Below are 23,969 nucleotides of genomic sequence, written 5' to 3' on the forward strand. Positions count from 1 at the left end.
AGAGATCATTTTTGACCTGATAATGTCCCTTTATTCACCTTTAGGGAAAAAACTGTTTTCAAAAGCAAAAACCGAGTAATCAGCTAGCATTTCCTGTGTTGTTTTATATATGGGCTGGATCACACAAGGTTTTACAAGAGAAACATTTTTATTAAAATCATATATAAATTGTTTCTCTGACTTACTGTATGCTTGTTCATTTCCTGTAAGATTCACTTTGTTACAGATTTTCTATTGTAGGAGAAAAATACCTTCTGCAGGGAGGCCGGGGGGAAGAGGGTTACATAAGGCCAATGATTTCTTCTCCACCGCACATGGCTAAATATTGACTAGATAGGTATACAGACATCAAGAAAAGGAATTTTAAAAACAACTTTTAAGAAATACCAGTAAATGTTTTAACCATCTCCTTCCAGTGAACAGGAATCTTATCTCTAGCTACTATTTTAATTATATTTCACAGCAGGTGGCCAACTGGGTGACACAAAGTGGGACGAAGAGAGTCTTTTTTGCCATTAGAGAGCATTGGAAATCAAAGTTGTAAAGTTTTAAGGTAACTTCTATAATATGTTAAACACACTTTTGGCTATATTGGCAGCAAATGCTACTTTAGCCCTTGATCCAGCAAAGACTTGTGCATTTGCTTAATGTTACACACTGTGCATTGTCCTACTGAAATCAATGAGTTTTAAGACCTTGTAGGATTGGGGCCTTAACTGTTGTACTATTTGTTCCACACCTTTGGCCCATCAAAGTCATTGGGAGTTTGCCACTGACAGTTCAATGGCACCAGCATTTGGCAATATGGGCCTGGGCAAAAGCCTACTGAAGCCATTGCAGACTCCTATTGACTTCAATGGATTTTGGATCAGGCCATGTATTCTGAGTGATGGCTTGATCCTGCACCACTTGACGATAATGGGAGCAGGATTAGGCCCTGAATGTTTTCCCATCTAGATTACTACACAGTGTTGGTGCTAATTTTCATTGTGTAATCTATTATGGAAATTGAAATAAGCACCAGTGTAATATAAAGTACATTAAGAGATTAAAATATTCTTTGGAAATTTTGTAAATACAATACTAATTCAAATCTACTTATCCATGCTAAATTATTAAAACCTACTTAAATAAATTAAATCTGAAGAGTCAGTTGTCTTACATCAGCAATACAAATTTCTAGTAGATCATAAAACATTTTAAGATACATCAAAATGCATCTTATTTTTACATCGTGTTCTCCAGAATTATTTGAATTATCACTTTCTCCACTGACAGCAAAACCCTCAAAGTTTACACTGACATAATGAAACAATGTACAAGAACACAACTGATATTAAAACTTACAATAAAATACTGTATACGTTATCCTTCACCCCATCTCAGCTCTACCTGGATATTAATTAGAAAGTTCACAATACCTAAGGACTTCAAACGACGACATGTTAAGTTGCTCGTGTTCCTCAAATGGATTATTCTTAGCCTACAACTACAAAATATAATACTATATAGTTAACACGCATGTGCGCACACACAATATTTTTTTTAATGAAGCAAAGGCATCATTCTCTGATGGTATTTGGATTTTTAAAACTGGTCTATTAGAAGCCAGTTCTGCTCCCAGTGAAGTTAATGGGAACATTTCCAGTGACTTCAATGAGAGAAAGATCTGGCAAGGTGGTGAATTGCAAAGTGATATTGACCTGTTAAGGCTTGACTTTTAAACAGAGCAATTAACTGTGGGTACAAGTGCTAATATTTCAAAACCCACAAAAGTGGAGGCAGCACTGAGGTTCTTTTAACAAATCTGGCATCACATTCACCAATGTGTTACTCCACTTTTAAACAGCTGTAACTCCACCGAAATCAACTGGAGTAAAACAGTGGTGAGCTAGGGCTTTGCCCCCTAAAAACTATTTATCAGCTTAGCTATTAAAAGCTTGCATTTACCGCTTACAGTAAACATACACACCATTGGAACAGAAGCATGTTATTTGGTACATGCACTTAATTACAAATTGAAATGAGGTTATAGCCTATTTAGACACATAAATGCTCTTCTCTCTGAATAAATCTTGTGATCAGTCATGATCTTGACTCTCCCTATGTCGGAACTTCCTGCTTCATTTGGTGAATCTGCTTCTGTAGCTCATCCCTGTCAAGTTTCATTTTGGCTTCTAGAACTTCCCGTAGGGACCCAATGCTCTCATAGATAGCCGCAAACCCTAATTACAGATAGAAATTGAATTAGTTTTATTATTAAAACTAAAGAACATTAGAAAGCAAAATTCAACATATAACAGTGCATTTTCCATTATCAGTAGAGCAAATGTCCCTAATAAAGACAGACACCGGGCCAAATTCTCTGCTGGTGTAGATGTGTGAAACTCCATTGAAGTCAATGGAGCTGTGCCCATATACACATTATGGCAGCCAAGAGCTGTTGGCAAGCACAAGTCCACACCCTCTTGCCTGGCTACTCCCTCAATAGACTACTGAATTCTTCTGTTTTCTAAAGACAAAGAAAACGACAACAAGAAATCTAAAGCTAATTCAGTTTCACTCTGTGCTTTGTAGGAATCTCACCCACTGTGCAGATACCTGTGCCTGCAACAGGTGCGTGCACGGTTTTGTAGGTACATCCATTATGCACCCAGTTGAAAAATCGGTCCCAAAGTTGGTAAAGAGCTTTGAGATCCTCAGATGAAAGATACATTAATGCAAATTAGTATTATTATCATAGCTAAATTCTGGTAGCAGAATTCAGAGTACAAAGCTTGACAGTAGTGGTCCTACCAGCATTAACTTCAGCTTTCATTTCTTTTATATCTTCATTAATCTCCATCTGAAGCTTGCTGATTCGAATATTTATCTTCTCTTCAGCCTGTTTTGTTCCATGTTCCTCCATGGTTATTTTTTGAATTTCTTCTATTTTATCAAGTTTCTCTGACATCTGGCTGAATCTCATCTCTATGGCCCTTTCACTCATTTCCTGAGGTCAGTGAAAATAATTATATTTGGTTATTCTTTGGGTAATAAATTACCAAATTCTTTGGGTAATAAACTGTTCATTCCCTAGATATGCAACAAGCATCAATGCTTACTTATAATTTTCTATACAAGATTTAAATGTTTAAGCAGTTATAGAATATAGTTAATAAAAATTCTCAAATTGGCTGGGTCACTGTAAGCTGCTTCTTCATTTTATTTTTAAGATAGAATATTTGTAAATTTAAAAGTAATGTTCAGATTTATCTATCATTATAGGATGCATTTCAAAAGCTCCCAATCAATGGGAATTTTATCATTGCATCAACAGCAGTGGACTTATGCCCATATTGAGCACTTCTGAAAATCCCACCAAATGCCAACTCAGTAACATTTGCTTGTATACATCTCTAGAAGTATTTTCAAAACAGTTTATTCTTTTATTACAGAAACCTACAGTCTTTTCCTTAAGGGCCAAGGAAATCTGATCAATTTTCTGTAAAAGCTCTTTTTCAATCCGTTCATGTTCCTGTTCCAACCAGCTGCGGGCAGACAATATCTGGCTGCTGAGTTCTTCTACTGCACCTTTTAATCTACGAGAATAAAATAAATGAGCATGTTTGCAAATATACAAGAGCATCTCAGGTTCTTTGATCACTGGGCTGTGGAGTTTTTATGACAATCAGCATAAAAATCCCCTTCTTCCTCCATAGCATGTTTGACAGCATATTCATGCAATGTTTTGAAATTTCACACTGCTAGCCTTGGTTTATGTTAATTGTTTCAGATAATCAAGGATGAGAGAATGTAATAGAACAGCAACTAGTTGCACAAAATATGGTTGCAGTATTTTGAGGCATATATGATGCAGACCCTTCAAGAAATAGTATGTCATAGCCTATGTCAAGTGTGGCATCCCATTCACTTTACAGTCTTTGAAGCCCATGAGAATTTGGACTGGAAAGAACTGAGTAAAGATTTTAGGATTTGGATCTACATGTATAAATTTCAATGTGCTGTAGTATTTGAAGTCCTATGCATTTGCCTCTCTCATTTTGGCATAGTGCTGAGATAGTTGCAGTAACTCTGTGTGCACATATATATTTGCAGTCAGTTTGAAAATGTTACAACTATTGAATTCCGTGTCTGGCTGTCTGCACATGTATATACAGTATACATTCTTTTCCCGGTCTTAATACTCACATCTGGCACATAATGTTTTACAAATTTAGTTCAAAGTGGTTTGTGACCAGATTTACAGAAGTATTTAGGTGCCTAAAAATACAGAAAGGTGCATAGTGGGGTTTGCAAGACTAGCCCCTTGATGTATAAATAGCATGATTTTCCAACAAGGTGAGTACTCACTTAACATCCAGAAGGTGGAGCTGTTGGTTGCTCTCTTTGTAGGCAATCTTCAGTTTTGCTTCTTGTTGCATTATTGACTGCTCTACTCTGCTCAGAAGGTAAGAAATCTGAAACAGAATTCTGAATTTACTATTTTTCTCCTCGAACTCATCACACATTGTATTTGGAACATAAATACTTATATTATGAGTGAAGATTTTAAAGGGATGCTGCTCTAATTGATGGGCCCAAACTTTAACCTACTTGCAAATTTTCCTTTTAGTTTTTTAAACTGTCCTCATCATGCAAAATGTACTAACCCACACAACTGGAGTGGCAGCATTACTAAGATCACAATTTCTCAGCCAGCAACAACCGGGGGGGAGCTGTGTTTCCTTGCAGTAAGAGCATCTGCCTGGACCTGTTTTTGTGAGTAGGTGAGGAATATCACCTAGCCGCACCCCACCTCCAAAACCTCCCTGTGTGAGGTAGCTCTCAGGAGTACTGTCCATGGTACACACCTCTTGGGCAGGCCCTCATTCTTCCTTCCATTACCTTCTGGACTTTCCAAACCCATTGAGAGAGTATGGGGGAGGGAGGAAAATAAGATTTGTCCCAAATGCACACATTAATTCCTATTATTGTCCATGTGCACACATCAGGTCATGTTACAACCTCATTCCAATGCTGAATTCTCATTGACAACAATGGTATTTACACACAGAGACTGAAGGTAAAATGTGGCCCATCAAGAGAACAGGCCCTGTGCCAGCAGTCAGTGTGCTGGCAAACTCTGTAAAATTGTAATTTTAAAAGTTACTGCTTAAGAGCTCTATACCTCACTACCTGGGAAACCTGAGTTACTCAACACATGGGAAATCTGAGTTCATAAATTAAAGGAATATTTTAATTATATAAGTGTAGAAAATGCATCTTAAACCAATCCATTTCTATAAATCAGCTTCTATATTTGAGGCATTCATTAAAACAGAACAGATTGTTTTAAAAGCTAGTAAGAAAAAAAGTGAATTATCAGACTGCTCTTGTGTGCCAAGCTTTAGATCAGTGTGAAATTTTTATGGCATACAATGGAAATGCTAATGTTCAACTACGGTATCATGAAGAATGAGACTGTAGTTAGCAGGTTACGGAATATAGATTTTTTTCCATGTTTTAAAATTGTAAGTGTAACCTACTTGAATCATGGAAAATGTCTTTGTTGAGCTCTTTTCTGATCAGGGTTTAAATATAGAAGTTGGAGGTGTCATGGGATTGATTTTCCTCTGTGACTAATATACCTACAGTACCACTGGCTAACTCAGTGGGATTACTTGATATATTTGACAGAATTATTACTGCACAGATATAAGTCTAGATTGTGAGTGGCCCTTGTGAGGCCATGCTAGTGCACAGGAACAAGCAAAAAGCTTGTCCCTCACCTGCATGTCTGCTGTAAAACAGAAAGAGACAGGAAAAGCCCTGGCATCACTCCCTCCATACTCGCCCATGGAATCAGGCTGGTGCATCATGGCATTCTGTATAACTATTTTCTTATATACAGCATTTTGTATAACCCAAATGGCTCGTGAAAAATGCACAAGGAGCAGCACTCGTGGAAACTGTGCCTGCATGGTACAAAGTGTTCCTGGTGCTCTTGCAGGGGCTCTGCATCACTCCTGGTTTGTGGCTGAATGCCACAGATTAACCCAGAGGGAACCCCTACTGAAATGCAGCCATTACTGGGGTTGCTCACAGAGACATTAGAACAATACGCGCAACCACTAAAGAACATTTTAGGGACAGGAAATTATGAATACTTTATCCAGTTAGAGCAATAGAAGAATGTAAGTAGGTGAAATGTACGTACCAATTCAGATTTGGTCCGGATTCCAGAGCAGACACATTTGCATCTACATTTGCACAGAGTGTCATGGCATCTTTAATGAGTAAAAATGGTCAGGACCTTGATTATGTTTCTTCTGAAAGCCAGCAACTCCAGTGGCATTAGCTTAACAATATGGTGTTTTTGTTCATGAAGTTAAACTCTCCCTCCTATGAGGATCACTTGTTTTATACAACATACCTGTATTTCTGCCTCTTTGATTTTAGATTCCAAGATCATTTTAGAAGCTTGTTGATCTTTGCTTAGGCTTTGAAGTCTTTCATATGTAATTTTGTGCTCTGCAGACAATCTGGCTAAACCGGCATCACACCTATTGAGATAAATAAATACCAAAGCAATGGATGACTGTTACTGAACACAATGTATAGGCCAAACTTTTTAAAATATATCTATTTTAGAATGGACATTTCTATGAAGGTATCAGTCTCTCCCTGCAAAACATTTATTTTCCATGAGATTCAAAGAAATATTGATGTCTCTAACATCCACCTAATTGCCCCATAACTGGTATAAGTCTCCATACTGTAGTAGGTGCAATCCTGCGGTAGATCTCAGCTCTGAAATCATATGGACAAAAGGTGTGCTTATGGAAATCACATTACAAATTCAAGGATGTACAATTTCAGTACCTTACGCTATTCCTTATGATCCATCAGACATCTCTTAAGGTGTGTGTAATTGGCCATTAGTCTGCCAGACAGGCAGCTACTCACACAGTTTACTTACAAGATGCAATTAGAAAGTAATTATAAAAAGCATATTTAAATTATTGCACCTAAGCTGCTTTGGGTTTTACATGCTTATTTATACTTCTACTCACAAAATAATAGCATGCAACCATATTAACTACTTCAGGGCCAATTCTGCAGTCATTAGTTTGAGGTTTTTTTCTCTCCAGGTAAGTTCCGATTAAAAGCAATGGGAGTTTTGCCTCATGAATTGGCAGAACTGCGCCATAAGATTTACCATTTCTCTTCTGCACATTGGAATACTTCTGTAATTCCACCACATTTTCAAGACAAATGGTGTGTTCTAGTATATGCCTGTGTTTTTTCTCCCACTTTTCAGAAATATTTTTGACTGATAGATTTCATCTACAATAATACAATAAATGCATTAATGAGTTGTAAAAATATAGGTACTGTCGGTTCAGGAGTAAGACCTCTCAAAAGTATGAGTAATGTGTATTTTTGTTAAGTGAAATATGTAACTGTCATAGTTACATAATCTAATATACAGAACTGATTAAGATCAGATAGCAGTTAAGGTTTTGGAAGAAGCAGGCGTGGAATGTGACAAGCAACAGCACGCTAAACCATTATCCAAATTAATCTCACATTTTAACCATTTTTGGTATCATTTCAATTGGAAAGCATTCACTCTGGGATGCACTTTCATCATCTGAATTATAGCAAGTATCATTGTTACTTTCCCTTTGTGCTTGAAAGGTAACAACTCAAATGGCAAACAGAAGGGAAGACACTTAGCAATATGGTAGAACTACAATATGAAAATAATAAAAGAAGCAAAGTAATAGAGAAGTGAGAACACATTAGAAAATCATCATTTAGCAATTCAGTGTACTGGAGGAAACGTGATATGGGCAGCAAGAACAACTTAAATTGGATGTTTTTCTAGAAGATATGCTCTAAAAATTATTTTGCAGAAGCGCTGGCCGGTGTTATACGGGAGGTCAGACTAGATAATCACAGTGGTCCCTTCTGGCCTTGGAATCTATGAAAAAAGTCAACATAGGACTAAAGATGTACCTCCAGACTAGGGTATCTGTGGAGTGTTTGGAGAAAGAACAGAGGCTAAATCTCTCTATGTAGTTACCATTAGTGGAAACCAGAGACATGAAATTATCCTGTGTCTATTCACCAACAGTACATGGACTCCAAGAAGTGGTTAGTCTTGTGTCTGAGTTCTCATAGAAAAGCATAAAAAGCAATTGCTTTGAAACTACTGTAGCAAATGTATGCAACAGGCATCCATAATTTTTATGGCACATTGTTATTTTTGGCTCATAAGATCATAGTGGATCTTTGTTGTTTGTGAAATTGAGTACATTTGAAAGGGGGCAGCTGGTTGTATGGTATAGAACATAAGGGATTTCCAAAGTATCCCAGATTCTGATCTCAGTTACACTGATGTTAATCTGGAATAAACGGAACATATTGGTTTATATTTCTCCAGGTATATTTTGGTTGGTACCATATGACAAACTGTGGAGGCATAAACTCAAAGTCTTAAGACATCAGCATGCTCTTAATGTTCATTTTACTAGGATTTTCTTTAAATTTTATTCAGTACTCTGTACAGTATGGTCAAAAGAGAGACTATCTCAGTGCTGTACATTCAAGAATGTGGTTGGTATCTTCCCAGAAGAAAGTACAGATATGCTGCAGCTATGGGGCCAGATTCTGACCTCCATTGCACGAATGTAAATCTGTAGTTAAAGGTTTGTAATGATAAAAGAATGTTTAATGAATGTCTCCACTGGTTTTCAAATGGTACCAACCAAAAAATAAGATAGCATGATTTACAATTTGAGCAATACCTGTTTCTTAAAATAACTCTGGTTCAGATAAAGACAAACTAACAATCTCAAGAGACTTCACCTCTGTTGGGCCAAAAGCTCATTACAGTGACCATTCTAATGAGATTTTGGCCACATCGAAATTAGGATAAAAACAGAACCTGTTTATGGCTTTGAATTTTACTCTGTAACAAAACCCTGAGGATGGTGTACAAATCCAACACCACTCCAGTCATACTCCTCTGAAATCTGAACGAGTTCTAGTTTCAGGTTCTTTTTTGGCCAATCTCTAATGTGACTATAAAGTTCTTTTAAATAAAAATGTATCAAAATCCAACCTGCAGTATTAATTAATACCTTGTGCTGTTATCTTTAACAAAATCATATTGCCAAGCCCACACACCTAGCCAAAAGCATGCTAATGGCTTGTGGGACATAAACACAAAAGAGAAAAAGTCACTTCTTTGTACCCTAACAGATTTTCAAAGGCCAAATAAAAAATACGTGGCACATATTTACCTGAAGTGAGATCATTTAAAAAATATGAAGATACAAAAGAGTGGGATTAGAAGAAGTCCCTGAAGAAATTTTGTTACTTGAAATCTAAGTGCTGAGCTTACAGGACATAAAGGACCCGATTTTCAAAAAGGTGGATGCAAAAATACACATCCAGTCACCCACCTAATTTGTTTGTGGAGTTACTAGGGTTATACATGCAATTAGAATTTTGTGCAAACAAATATATAAATACATAGTGTACATTTGCATGCTTAATATGCCCATTTTGGGCAGACAAATATCACCTAGTTTCACAGGCATTTTTTCGTGTGCAATTGCAAGCACACATTTTTGGAGCTTAGGCCAAAAGTATATTTTGTTGTTTGTTTTGTTTTTTTAAGAATGTTTACTGCAAGATCCCTTTACAAACTTCTGTATTTATATGCGCTCAGTAAGTAAAAAATAACATGGAAGGAGCTGACTTTGTAAACCAAGTATTCTGGGTTTCAATATAGAATATAATTGCAGAAACCAGCGGTGTTTAATATAAACTGCACAATTAAGCTGCCTTCCAAATCTCAGTAAACAAAAGGAGTATTTAGTTTTATGAATCACTGAAAAGTGTTTTTGTTGCTAAGAAATCATTGGACAAATATGAGGAGAGTCTGCTGTTCTATTACTTCAGAGGTTATGCCTACAGTTGGAGTGGGTGTGCTACCCAGATCACATAGACATACGCACGCTCGCTCGCATTGAGCTAGCATGCTAAAAACAGTAGTGTAGCCAGGGTAACAGTTAGCAGCAACATAGAATAGCTGTGTGGCGTATGTACCCACAAGTTTCAGTCAGGTTTGTATTTTGCTAGCTTGTTCGCTCGCTGCTGCTGTGGCACCCCAGCTACTCTTCTATTTTTAGTGCGCTACCTCAGTGAGACCTAGTGCAAGTATGTCTGTGCAAGCTGGGAATCACACCAACAGCTCCAAGTGTAGACATACCCTGACTGTCGCTAGTGGCTATATGCATTTGGGCACCAAACCAAGTACTTTTCTGCAGGAGGTACATACAAGTACAAAAATGGTTTACTTAAGACTAAATCCTGTACAACACTCATGTGACTTGTAGTTAGCATGATGTATATTCAAATGTGCAAGCAAGCTACTCAGGGTAGCAGTGGTTACACATGATGCACTGTTCTGCCTCACAAGCAAAGGGTGTATTAGTGATGGGACGGTTGTGTGTCAGGAACAGTCAGGATGTGTCAGTCCCTGCCCCTCCCCATTCTGCCTGCTCAGGGGAAGGGGGCATAAGCAAGCACACAATGCTTGTTTACTCCTATGTGTCTGGAACCAAAAATTTAACAGTATATCATTTGGCTGAAGAATCTACAAGCACAGTAACATTTCAGTGAGTTTTCATATTGCACATGCCATAGGCATCAGCATGCTTTTATTTATTTATTTTGGTGCCTTTATGGGAACTGAGCTCTTTTAGAAATCTGGCCCCAATTCGTGGTTCTGAGCCCTTCTAAAAATTCTGTTCATAATGACATGGAAAGTTAAAAGAGACTGGTCAAGCCAGAAGCAAGAGGGAAGCTCAAACTGCATTTCCAAGTATGAGATCAAAAGAAGACTAAGATTTTTTAAAACTTCAAAATAGTTTTAAAGAATAATCTTCCACCTGCTAGATGCAAGATACAACCTCCACTCTGTAAAGCATGCTGCAGTTCTGGGCTTTTGCTTTCCTTTGTGTCTTATGATACAAATCTCAAGATGTTGTTGGAATTACACCCACAATTCACCAAGGAGCAAACATTGTAGGGACAAAAGAACAATATTCAAGAGCAGCTAGTTGTAATAAGGATAAAAAGCATTCCAGTCCAGGATAGCTTATCAGTTTTTTTTTAAAAAGTATTTCATGATTTCTATGCTTTTGTGAAAAAACATAATGAACATAATTCACCGAGCGCAGAAGTTTTAACAGCTGTTCCATTCATATAGCAAGGAAATGCACCCCAGTGCACAGGGGCCAATGCAAGGCAAAACTTAAACATTTATGCATTTATGCATAACTTAAAACCATTGAAGCCTATAACAGTAGGCTTCACTGGTATGTGGGACCTTGGATGGATCATCTGAACATGTGTGCTACAGTATATCAGTTTACCGCTAAGACACTTTGAAAAGATCATCCAGTGTTGTAATAACAAAGTGTACCTATTGGGTTCTGGGAAGAGGACAGGCGGGAGCCCGCTCACTGCTTAAGGACCACCTCCCCCCCCAGCCTAAGGGAAGGATATACAGGACCTGGAAACCACATGATTCTGGGGGACAACTAATGAAATAACAGGGACAGGAGTGCGGTCAAAGGGTCAAAAGAAGGGAGCCTGACGGGGACTCCGAGCAGAGAACCCCGGACAGTGCCCACTGCTCCTCAAAGGCATCAAGAGAGCCAGTGGACACCGCCCAGAGGAACTCTGCCCGGATACGTGAACGGATAGAGGATCGGAAACAGGCCCCACAGTCACAGGAGTCTCCATTGGCCAACCTCCTCTCCCTGGTTTTATAGATGGCTGTTTTAGCCAGGGCCAGGAGGGGGTTGTCCAGGAGATCCTGTAACTTTGTGGGGCCAAAGATAGGGAGTGCATAGAGAAGGAGGTGAGGAGAAAAGTGCAGCCAGAAATGTAACAGGATATTTGTGAGGAGCCGGAATAGGGGCTGCAACCTGGCGCACTCCAAGTAAACATGCGCCAGAGTCTCCTTCGCGCCCTCATGTTCAGGTGTCCGGGATAGGGGTAAACTGCGCCAAATACATGCCCGTGCTCAAGGCCCCATGAAAGAGCCGCCAGCTGTTATCCCCAGCGGGCCTTGGGACCAGGGTGGAGCATAGACTGGCCTACTGGGGCTCCTCACCCTCTAAAGGTGGCAGGAGGTCCTGCCACTTTGTGTCAGGGCGGGACGCGAGGGTGAGGAAGTAAAGAATGTGGAACACGAGCATGTAAAGATGTTTCCTTGGTGCAGTCTGGAAACGAACCGTGCAGCCGGTTCACGGAGAAGGGGCGGGGGGACCAGTTGGGTCCACAGAGCAGGGGCCTGATGAAAAGGTCCGGAGGGCCTGGGGTGGTGGGTGGGTGGGGTGTGCCCTCGTGCAGGATCCGATCGAGGTAAACCCGAGCAGTGGGCGTCAAAGCGGCCCTCACCTCCTGAAGTACATGCCGGGGAGTGCAAGGCCTGGAGAGTCCCATATGCTGAGCGAGCGTCAGGGGATCCAGCCAGTCTCCCCGGTCGTAATCCAGGAGGTCTCCGACTCTGGTGACTTCTGCCAGGACCAACTTCTAGCACACTGAGGGGGACTCCGCCACCTGCACACGGAGCTGGGGATTGTGTAGCAGGGGCTCCGTGAGGAGATCTGCCCCCTTGGTGGCCGCCACGGACCTGGTCGCCGAGAACAGTTTCCAGGTCCGGAGGAGGTCCTGGTAGAAGACCGGCAGTCCGGAGAGGTCTCGCGGAAGACCTCTCGGATCGAGATAAAGGAGCTGCCAGTCATATTGGAGCCCTCGGAGGCGGCGCAGGAAGGCATGCGCCAGTACTCTCCACACCGGACTACCTGCACCATAAAGGAGTCTCTGCAGGGACTGGAGGCGGAAGACATGGATCTGAGTGCATAGGCACTTCAGACCCTGCCCTCCCTCCTCAAGGGGCAGACGGAGGACTCCTGCAGAGACCCAGTGCAGTCCTGGCCAAAAGAACTCCAGAATTGCTGTCTGGAGGTCGGCCAAGAAGCCCGGGGCCGGGACCAGGGTGTTGAGCCAGTACCAGAGCATGGACAGGACTAGTTGATTGAGTACCAGTGCCCTCCGTCGAAGGGAGAGGCACCTGAGTAGTCCTGTCCAGCTCCAGAGCCGCTCCGTCACCCTGCTCTGCAAACCGTGCCAGTTCTCTGGCAGAGACGGATGCATGGCAGAAAGGTAAACGCCGAGATAGAGCAGCAGACCCGCGCTCCACTGGATGGCCTGAAGCATGGGTGGGAGGCAGCTCACCTGCCACCCGTCCCCGACCACCAGAGCTCTTGACTCAGTTGACCCGGCCAGAGGAGGCCACCGAGTACACAGTCTGGCAAGCCTCCACCCGCACCAAGTCGCCTGGGTCCTGGACCACAAGAAGCACATCGTCGGCGTATGCCGACAGGACCAGCTGCAGCTCCGGCTCTCGAAGCACCAAGCCCGTCAACCTCCTGCAGAGGAGACAGAGGAAGGGCTCGATCACCAGAGCGTACAGCTGGCCCGAGAGGGGGCACCCCTGCTGTACTCCCCACCCGAAGCTGACTGGTCAGGCTCAACTGGACCCTGACCAGACACTCTGCGGAAACATACAGCACCTGGAGAAAACTCACAAACTGGGATCCGAAACCTAACGGTCGCAGAATGCCCAGGAGATACCCGTGGTCCACCCTGTCGAACGCCTTCTCCTGATCCAGGGACAGGAGGGTGAACAAAAGACCATCCCTACACCCAAGCTCCAAGAGCCAGAGGCAGGATCCTGGGCCCCAGTAGCTGGGCCGCTGGGAGATGGCTCCTCTTGGTCTGGCTCAGGGGTCTGAGGGATGGGGAGGGGGATCCCCAGTGCTGCCGTTGAGCCTGAGCCCGGCATGTGTGACAGCCACGGCATCAGAGGGTGGGCAATTTTCAGTGGGGCCCCTGCACGGGAAGGAAGTCGGTTGCCCCACGCCAACGGGGGATACCCTTGGTAACTCAGGTCCTGGCCGCGAGGCACTAGCCTTCGCCTCAGGAGGCTCGGCGGCCGTCAGCGGAGTGCCACCTGTGGCCGGGCAGGTCAAAGAGTCCAGGGGACCCTCAAAGGCAGGAGCAGAAGCAGGGGTTATGGGAAAGGGGCACTGGGAATGGAGGGCCGGGGTTAGGTCTCTCAGGTTGAGGCCCGCTGGCAGAGGGTCATCCTCCCCCTGGGTGACCAGGGTCAGACCCAGGGCCTCAATCTCCTCATAGATGGAGGGGAGATCACCTCCCACCACCCTGAGGCCCTCCCCGCCAGCGCCCGGAGCGTGCTCGCTTCGGGGCTGACAGGGGCTTTGGATGTCAAAGTGGCAGGAGGGGCTCTATTGGAGGTCTCCGTGGGGAGGGACCCCAATGGAGGGGCGGTGCTCCTCTCCGGTGCTGCCACATCTTCCTCAGCCGGCACCGGTGGATGGAACTTGGCCGTGGGCAGGGTGGAAGGCTCGGTAGCGGTGCCCTCCTTCCTGGTTTTCCGGAGGGCCTCTGCATCGGATGGCAGGAGCGGAGCTCGAGCCTTCCGCTTTCCCCGTACTAGTGTCCAGCCCTCCATGGCATTGTCTGCGGGCTGAGTAACAGGTGTTGGGTCAGGGGCAAGGATGATGACTCGGGGACTCGTGCTGCCCCACCGTTGCCTTCCCGAGGGGGGGCAGATTCCCCCTGGGGCGAGCCCTCTCCCATGCCCGGCGATACCCCCACCGGACCCTCCTCTACGGGCCCTGCCAGAGTGCATGCAGCAGAGGCAGGGCTCTCCTGCTCATCTGGGCACACTGGGGGAAGTACCCTTTGGGCCCGAGCGGGAGAAGTGGTGGGCTGAGGAGGAGGAGGGGCGGCTCCGGGTGTTGGGCAGCCAGGGGTGCTGGCAATGATGGGGCTGGCGCCCTGCCAGGGCTCGGGGGTCCCAGGTGCTCCTCTGTGCTGGGCCAAGGGGCAGTCCCTCAGGACATGCCCCATCACCCAGCAGAGGTAGCACCGGGCCTCTCCCATGGAATAATGCACCCGGTAATGGGCCCCCTGGTAGGTGACCAAGAAAGACCCCTTGAGCGCCTCTCCACCACGCACCGCTGGCAGCAGTTGAAGCTGCACCTGCTGGCGGAACGAGAGGATGTGACGGAAGGTGGGGTCTTTGCAGCCCAGCGGGAGAGGGCTGATGACAGAGATTGGTTCCCCCAGGGTAGAGAGGGCAGGCAGCAGGGCAGCATTGGGGAGGAAAGGAGGAATAGAGGTCAGGACTACACAGGCACCCAGGTCCTCCAGCGGCTCCAGGGGGATGAACATGCCTCCCACCGCCAGGCCCTTCGCCACCGCCTCCTGGGCGGCAGCCTCCGAGGCAAGGAAGAAGACGACCTTGCCGTACATTCTGGAGATCGCCACCCTCGCCAACGCCCACACGTAGGTCTCCAGGGCAAGGCAGGCACCAGGAGGCAATAGATGTCGTGCTTTCTGGTCAAGGTGGGGAAGGGGCCCCGGTCGGTAGGGATGGTAACAGTGGCGGTGGCTGGGAGAGATGACAAAGTAATTGGCAGGGGGCCGCCGCCACCTGGGTATACGCTCTGGGGGCTGGAGGGGGTGGCACCCACGGTGCTGGTGGAGGGAACAGCAGGGAGGGACGCTGCGGCCGATAGCAGGGCCGCGGCAGTGGGGGCAGCCCTTGCCATGGAAGGCCTAGTCTTTTTAGCTAGGAGCTCCCCCGGAATCGGAGGGGGAAAGAGACTTGGCAGCAGCGGAGGTCACCCCATTGCCCGCCACTGACGGTGCCCTAGCTGGGGCAATAGCCAGTGGTTCGGCAGTGGCGGTTGAAGTAGAGGCTATCGGAGGTGTCGGGGGGGAGCGGGGTCTCCCCCAGGGAACCCACCCGTCATGTCTCCTGCCATGATGAGCTGGGAAGGAGGGGAAAAAACACCAGAGAAAGGGGTTGAGAGGGGAAGCAGGTCAACCACTCCTCCCCGCTAGGCTGCAGGCAGGGAGGAGAGCGCCCAAAACGGGGGGGGGGGGGCAGATTCGTGGGCTATCAAGGACTTGTGCGGGGGGGGGGGGGGGGTCAGACACCGACCTAGGGTGGAAGTGCGGCTCCTCTAGCTGCACTAGGGGAGGGAAGGTCACAATAACATCAGGGGGGTGCAGTGATCAACCAAAACGGTGGGGACACAAGCACATGAGAGGGGGGCATGGGCACACAAGGGGGGGGCTGCAAAGGAAAGGGAGTAGCCAGGCTGGGGGTGGCAGGGGAACCCAGGGGCTAGCCATAGGGCCAGGGCAGGACAAACAAACCAAACCGTGGAGGGGAAATGGGTAGGCAAACAAACTGGGCTCGCAAGGGGCTTAGGCAAAAAAGCTGAGGGGCAAAGGGCTGTAATTGGAAGGGGAGGCAGTCCGAAAAAGGAGGGGCGGCACGTGTGCTTGCGAAAAGTCACTGTTGGCTGGCTGCTGCTGCAGGCTCAAATGGTGGAAACAGGCATGGCAGGCCAGGCAAGCAGCTGAGTCCTAGAGGCAGGAGCTTGAGGCCGATGGTATGTGGCCGGTGGCGGTGGTGGAGGGGGCAATGGTGGTGGTTGGGGACACACATGGACCGGGGGCAGGCTGCACGCCACACCCCCTACCTCCCCACAAACACAGTCAGGACCCCCACCACAAAAGCGCAGTTCGATAATCACTCAGTCCTCAATGGCCCCCTCCACAGTGGTCTCCAGGGTCTGTGCGCTCCCCCAGCAGCCGATGGTCCTATTAGTCCTCTTCCTGCTCCAGGCTCCAGCAGCTCCCCAGAACAAATGCAGCAGCAGCTCCAGCAGCCCTGGCGTCCAGGCAGGAAGGACCCCCAGAGGTGTCAGTAGTGAGGTCCTGGCTTCTCCCTCCAGAGGTGGGGGGAGGGGGAGCAGGCCAGCAAAGCCCCCCACACACACACTCAGCAGCTGTGGCGGCAGCAGCAGCAGTCCTCCAGGGAAGGAGAGAGCTCCAGCCAGCAGCAACAGCCCAGGGCAGCCAGAGAAAGGAGAGAGCTCCAGCCAGCAGGGCAGCCCGAGCAGACTGACCCTCCCTCCTAGAGTGGGGTGGTTACCCGCTCCGGCCCTGACGGGCTGAGGCTGGCCCAGAGAGAGGGCTGGAGCTGTGGGGAAAAGCCCAGCCGGGTTAAAGGAGCAGCCGCAGCCACCTCAATCAGGCCCAGCTAGCCCCTATAAGAAGCTGTGAGAGCCCAGTCAGTCTCCCTCTGCCTGGAGAGGGAGAAGGGCCTGGCTGCAAGGTGCCAAACAGGACACCTAGGTTGGAGCAGGGCTGGGGAAGGGCCAGAGTTGCTGGGAGCTCTGGCCTGGAAAGCCTCAGGCTGCAGGCCTGACTAGAGGCTGAATAGGTGCAGGGCTGCAGAGGGGCAGCCCACAGGTAGGTGGAGGCAGCAGGTCCAAAACCCCCTTGCCTGTGATGAGTGGTGTATATGCTGCAGTCTGCGCCCGATACAAGGAGCTAAGTGGGGACTGGCAGTAGCCCAAACTGAGGTGAGTTGGGGTTAGAGGGTGGGGGTTCCCTTGGGTGGGGAGACCCAGAACCTGAGAGTGTGGGGCGACTGCCAGGGGGGCAGCACTCCAGAGAAAAGGGCACCAGGTCCTGGGAGGGACATGGGGGCTGGCGGGAAGGTGGATCACCAGCCTGCAGAGGGCGCTCCAGGGCTGGATGAGCTAATTCCCAATGACTACCGGCAGGAGGGGCTGCAGGGGTAAATCCAAACTTTTACACAAAAATTTAAAAAAAAAAATTTTTTTGGAAGAAATATAATCTCTCATTTTCAGGGCATAAATCAACCTCTCATGACTGCAGATAAAGAAGAAGCTTTCCCTACTGGCACGTTATTCCCTTTACCTGCCTTCTGAAGGGCTTCTTTTAACTTCCTTTGACAGTAGACAGGACTGGCTACTTCAGAGACAAAATGCTGGATTAGATGGAGAACTAATCTGATCTAGTATGGCAATTCTCATGTTCCTAAATCTTTCATAAAAGTTTCAGTTAGCTTAATGATGCTGATTATTTATTATTGATATTAATAATTTATGGTGGACTTATACAGCATCTTTCATGTTGAACAATTTCAAAGTGTTTTTCAAAATGTTTGGCAAATAAAAGTAAGTAGAGATGGGCATGAGGCACAAGCTGGAATCTGAACTTAAACTTTCCCAGAGTTTGGAGGGTATTCAGCTGTAGGGATTTAGTCTCATCCCTTTATAGAGATGAGAACAGCTGTGAAGTTCAGTTCAGGTCTGAACTTCTCCAGAATTTGGGGGAGTTTGGATTTGTGTTATGCTTCAAGAGCATCTGTCTATAAGGATAACACTACACTCACCGAGAAATGCAGCTACCTGGAAGAAGAAACAGAATAGCTGTTCAACACTGTACAGATGAGATCCACTACAGAATGGTTTATGATAGGAAATAATACAATATCCATTTGAAATTGCAAGGGGAATTTAGATAGGCAGAATGTAATCACCCATGTTGATATTTGGCCAGAACCCTGGATTAACACTCAAATTCTTACAGAAGCTAGTCAAAAAAGTTAACTCCTAGATCTAGCCTGAGAGCCAGCAGGCCAGACTCACCCTTTGGATTCTCCTGGTGGAACAGTTTGGGTGAAATTATACAAGTGAGTTAATTTCAAATTTATTGATGAAATAACTGCAAGCAATTTAGAACAGTCTCCCACTATATATTTGTATAGCATCTAGCACAATGAGGTCGCAGTCTCAGCTGGGGTCTTTAGGCACTACTGTAATACAAATAATGATAAATTGTAGTCAGGAGTTATGGGAATTTTTACAGCAAAATGTGCTTGTAACTGAAGGCACTTCATTCACTCTCACAGAACAATGTCCTAATTTAATTCAGCATTTACAAGTAAAACAAGTTTTCTTCCCCTCACGGGGAAGATTTTAACAAAATGCCTGATGGGGAACCACGAAACAGCAAACAACAAGAGAAAATAAACTGGTTCTGTCTCAATAACGAACATGAATTTCCAGCCCGAGGCACTCTGATGACTGACCTTGAGCATTGCACTTTGTGTAATCTGTCATGTAGTTATAATTATCAGGGGAAAAGCATGAACTTCCCCGAGTAAACATATCAAGAGGAAATAATGGTCTAAGTGCTGATAGCCCACTATCATCCCCCATTTTAAGCACTTAGCCATTTAGGGCCACATTTTTACAAGTTCTCATTCATGTGAGTATTCTCATTGAATTCAATGGCACTACTTGCATGAATGAGCACTCACCAATGTGAATAAAGGCTACACAAGCTGGCACTAGTTGTGTTGCTCCAAACATGGGATCTTGTAGAATCTCACTGTGAATCCTTTATATGAAAAAAGAAAAGGAGTACTTGTGGCACCTTAGAGACTAACAAATAAATTTATTTGTTAGTCTCTAAGGTGCCACAAGTACTCCTTTTCTTTTTGCGAATACAGACTAACACAGCTGCTACTCTGAAACCGTTATATGAAAGAGAGCTATGCAGGAAGACTCATGCAGATGAATTTGGCAGTGACCCTTCAGTGATAAATAAATATTATTCAATAGTTTGTCTGACTTGAAGACAACAAATCAAGAGCTGGTTTTGTTTTCCTGCTGTGCTTAAAAGAACTGACTGAATGTCTGTCTGAAAAAATCAGTCCTCTATAATCAGTGCTTTAAACCCTGTTTAAACCACTCCTTGGAAATTGGGCTAACAAGTCAACATGGAAACTATATGCCGCCCAATATAGACACCAGGAAATCTTACAGAAACTTAACCTTTCACCTCCCTCAGCTGAGGTTTTTCTGACCTTTTGAAGGTATCAGTAACTATAATTTCAGATGAACCGCAGTCAACTAACAAAACTGGTCTGGCAAAAAAGAATAGAATGTCTTCAAAAATCCAGATAATTGGACAAATTCATCCCTGATGTAATTCGGCAGAAGCCATCAATCATAAAGGTTCTGTATGCGAAATTAAGTCCTCATCTACACGTGTGCAACCCCACTACCTTCCAATTGTGTCTTCTTTGTGATCGGTGCCAGCTGTAAGTAGGTTTACCCAGGTGTCATTGAGAGTATAATCTAAAAACAAAGTCTTGTCTACACTTAAAATGCTGCAGCAGGTAAACTGCCCTGATGCCGCTGTACCACTGCAGCATTTCAGCGAAGAGGCTACCTGCACTGACAGGACAGCTTCTCCTGGCAGGATAGTTAATCCACCTTTCCGAGAGGTGGTAGCTACGTCAACAGGAGAAGCCCTCCCGTCGACATAGCCCTGTCTACTCCAGGAGTTAGGTCCACACCCCTGAGCGACATAGTTATACCAACATAAGTTGCTAGTGTAGACCAGGCCTATATGAAGGCTTAACTTGGCCTGTAGAATCTCTATCACTCTCTGCTTTCCTCCACTCCCCTTTACTTTAAACCCTGGGAATAACATGCAGTTTATCTAATGTTTAATAAGAGTAACCAGTTTGTTTCTACTTCTTCAAATACATTCAAAAGCAATATATAATTTTATATTGCTCTCTGGGAACGCAAACTGTTCCATGGTATCTTTATTAAAGGTGAGCTAAAGAGTTAGTTTTTAAAAAAAAAAAAAAAAAAAAGACAACCCAACCTGAACCTCAGTCCTTTCTAAAACTGAACCAAACTGAAGCATTTTTAGAATTCAAGCCCATTAACTGAAATCTAATTTCAAGAATTAAGTCATGTAACTAGTTTTAATATTTGATACTGGAAGGCAGGAGATTATTGTGCATTGCCATGAAAACATTGAGCCAAATTCATTCTGGAAGTTAAGCCAAGGTTAAATTTGACCCACTGTCATTCAATGTAAAAGGCATACTTCAACATTAATAGAAAATCAGCTGATTGCAAAAAATACCCCCAAAACTGACACTTACCTTGCAACTCTCCCCCGAAGATCTCCCAAACCAGACAACTGCCGCATTTCCAGGCTCTTTAAGGTAGAATTAGTTCCATAACTGAGGTTATCCCTGACACGTATCTGTTCCTGCAGCGTCTATAACGCATTAATATGCAAACGGGAGTTCAATAAGTCAATTATACATTCAATAGGCCACTTATTATATTTTGCAAAATCCAAATATAAAATCTATTTTTTAATTTAATAACTGTTTTTATAGACATGCAGAAAGTGATGCATTATATTAATTTATGGCTTCTCCTGATTTTCAGGGCCCAATCTACACACACAACTCTCACTGAAGTCACACTGGAAGCAGAATTGGGCACTCAAATACTAGCCTATATTTGTCCATCTACCACTACCCTGCTAATTTCTGCAGACGTCAGCCTTAAGGTTGCATATTTAATTGTGATTGGATCACCTGGATGTGTGCATTGTGGGTGGTGCATGTGGAAAATGAAAGGGAGTTTTTCTTGCTGGGGTGAGGAGTCTGAGTATGTTTAGGTGGTAGGGCCTTTAAACTAAGGTTGAAATGCATGTTAGTGCTGCATTAACTGATGATTTCTTACATTTTCTAGTTTTGTGTTGAAAGGAAATAGATTAGCACCGCAAAACTGTTTGTGTAGAATTTATATTTAAATTTCTGCCACCCTGTATGGTTTTTTTATAGCCACGAAAAGAACTACATACTCTGCATGCACTTTGTAAGGATGTACACACAGATCTTATACTTGCATCACATATTAAATCTTACTAAATTTTCTTATTACTCTTGGCGTCAATAGCAGAGATGAGGTCAGGCCCGGGAAAGAATCAGAACATACCTCAATGTCCCGGTTAAGCTGCCTCACTATTGCCGTTATGTTTCGGATGTGTTCTTCTAAGAGTTGCCTAGCCAACCGATCTCCTCCTCCTTTGTTCTGCATTCTATGCAAAGTGGAAACAATGTCCTCCTTAATGCGAAAAGCGTGTTCCACAAGGGCAGCAGTTGTTTTCTCATGGCTTAGAATTCTGTCTTCTAGCTGATCCACTAGACTTGCAGATGCTAATGGGACCGCGGTCAAAGCTTGGCTGTGTAGTGGTATATTTCGAACCCGTCTAACAAAAGAAATATATTCAAACAAATGAATTATTAATGCGTTGCCAGATACTGAGGACCTTACTCACAGTTCTATGGTACCTTTTAACCACAGCCATGTATGTAAGATTGATACCACCTTAATAGAACCACTGGGAGGTAGAGTGCCTCCAGAAAGAATACTACCTCCCAGAAATCCTGAACACTTCCAGGGAGAGGCCCACTACTGTACATAAGCAGGTGCAGCATTTACTGCCATGTGTAATAGGTGTAAAGGGAGATCAGGGCCTCCTCCTCACCTCACTTAGGGTGACTAACCCAGGCATGTGCACTTAACAAAAGGATATTAGTGTGTTTTGGGACAAATTAAGACAGACAAAGCACTTTGGCTGGGAACATGAACTCAGCATGGTTTTGATTAAATTTTGCAAGCATTACTACATGTGTGCAAACTTTGCAGCTGCTTTTTATCCATCTTTGTTCAACGCAATAACTGCAATAAAGTTAAATAAATATAGACTAAGAAGAAATATCTTCTCTTCTCTCCCAGTAAGGCTACTCCTGGAGTATGCATCCAAAAATTTCTCTTGGGAGCTGAATAAATGCATGCTAAAGCTTTGTAAATCCAGGAGGGACAAAATCCAAGCTTCTCACAGTCTCTAAGGCAACATCAGCTCCCATTTAGGCACCTAAATAATTGTGCAGATTTTTCAAAAGAGCTCAGCGCTGAGCAGCTTCTGTTGAAAGCAATAGTTGCTGCTGAGGTGCTGAGACTTTTGAAAATCCAGCCATCAATGAACGCAGTCTTTCGCAGAGGTTAAGTTTTGTAATCCTTTGGGGGAAAGATTTTCAAAGGCACAAAGAGAAAAATAGGTATTCAGCTCCCACTGAAAGTCAATGAGCATTGGGTGCCTAATGCCCCTTTGTGCCTTTAAACAGCTCTTAGTTATTTTCTTTAAACACCTTAGTTTTTTTTCTTGTATGCTGTATGTTATCTGATATTCACAGGGGCCAAATCATGAAGTGAAGGTTAAATTCTGTTTTCACTTCAGTGAAATTATAGCACAATGTAAGTTAATGGAGATGCAACCAGGGTGTAAATGAGCATAGAATTTGGCCCCAAATTTTTACCTTCATTCCTTACTCGTGAAAGACTTCCACTGGGACAAGTCCTGATGTCCTGGGTTTTCACTCTGTCACAGTTGAAGCCAGTAGAAATTTTCCTTGAGAAAGGACTGAATAAAAGCCAAGGGCTTTAGGATTTGGCCCATGATTTGGATAAGCAGAGTATATGTCTACCATATTTAATTTAGTTTAATTGTTGCATTAAGTACAAAAGCTACAATGTTAAGCATGATTGTAAATAGAGAATTAAAGGAGAAGCACAGATACTCCTGCGCTCTGTAGATTCTAGATTTCTAACATGCCAGACTGTACCTTTCAGTAGGGGCAAGTGTCGGAAAGATTGGGCTTCGTTGTGCCATTTTCTTTTCAATAATTTATGTCTGTTGAGAAAATACACATTAAATTATTTAACAGTTGTTTATATCTGGCACTGAAATGACTTTGTGTATCTGTTTTAAGTGAACCTTAAGATTATGCTAACAACTCTGACATTGGAAGACATTTGATATATTGCCCATGATTTTGCTTTCAGACTACTTGCATCCAAAATTTGATATAACACAACAAAACAGGGGGGAGAATTAGATGACTAAAAACAACTAAAAAGCTTTTTCAAGTGAATGCAGCATGCATGAAAGCTGCTAGATTGACAAGCCTGTAGGCTGTAGTTCTTTGTTTATCCACTAATAATAGTAGTTCTTAGTTTATCCACTAATAATAGTAAAGCCTCTCTCATATAGCACTTTTCATCAGTCGACCTCAAAGCGGTTTAGTGTCTCTA

General features: G+C 44.2%; 1 protein-coding gene across 1 annotated transcript in view; it reads right to left on the minus strand.

The window, feature by feature from the left end:
• Window positions 1-129: 129 nt before the first annotated feature.
• The window catches only part of FAM81A (family with sequence similarity 81 member A), a 37,321-nt gene continuing 13,481 nt past the window's right edge, over window positions 130-23,969 (minus strand). Inside the window, exons 2-9 of the mRNA XM_073361471.1 lie at window positions 23,501-23,568; window positions 21,810-22,083; window positions 20,960-21,078; window positions 6,416-6,545; window positions 4,354-4,460; window positions 3,446-3,581; window positions 2,797-2,992; window positions 130-2,225 (exon numbers count right to left, since the gene is read on the minus strand). Coding sequence (XP_073217572.1) covers window positions 2,104-2,225; window positions 2,797-2,992; window positions 3,446-3,581; window positions 4,354-4,460; window positions 6,416-6,545; window positions 20,960-21,078; window positions 21,810-22,083; window positions 23,501-23,547 — 1,131 coding nt within the window. The 5' untranslated portion in view covers window positions 23,548-23,568 and the 3' untranslated portion in view covers window positions 130-2,103. The remainder of the gene's footprint in view (window positions 2,226-2,796; window positions 2,993-3,445; window positions 3,582-4,353; window positions 4,461-6,415; window positions 6,546-20,959; window positions 21,079-21,809; window positions 22,084-23,500; window positions 23,569-23,969) is intronic.

The sequence above is a fragment of the Lepidochelys kempii genome, chromosome 10 (assembly GCF_965140265.1).
Source record: "Lepidochelys kempii isolate rLepKem1 chromosome 10, rLepKem1.hap2, whole genome shotgun sequence".
In the NCBI taxonomy this organism is placed as follows: domain Eukaryota; kingdom Metazoa; phylum Chordata; order Testudines; family Cheloniidae; genus Lepidochelys; species Lepidochelys kempii.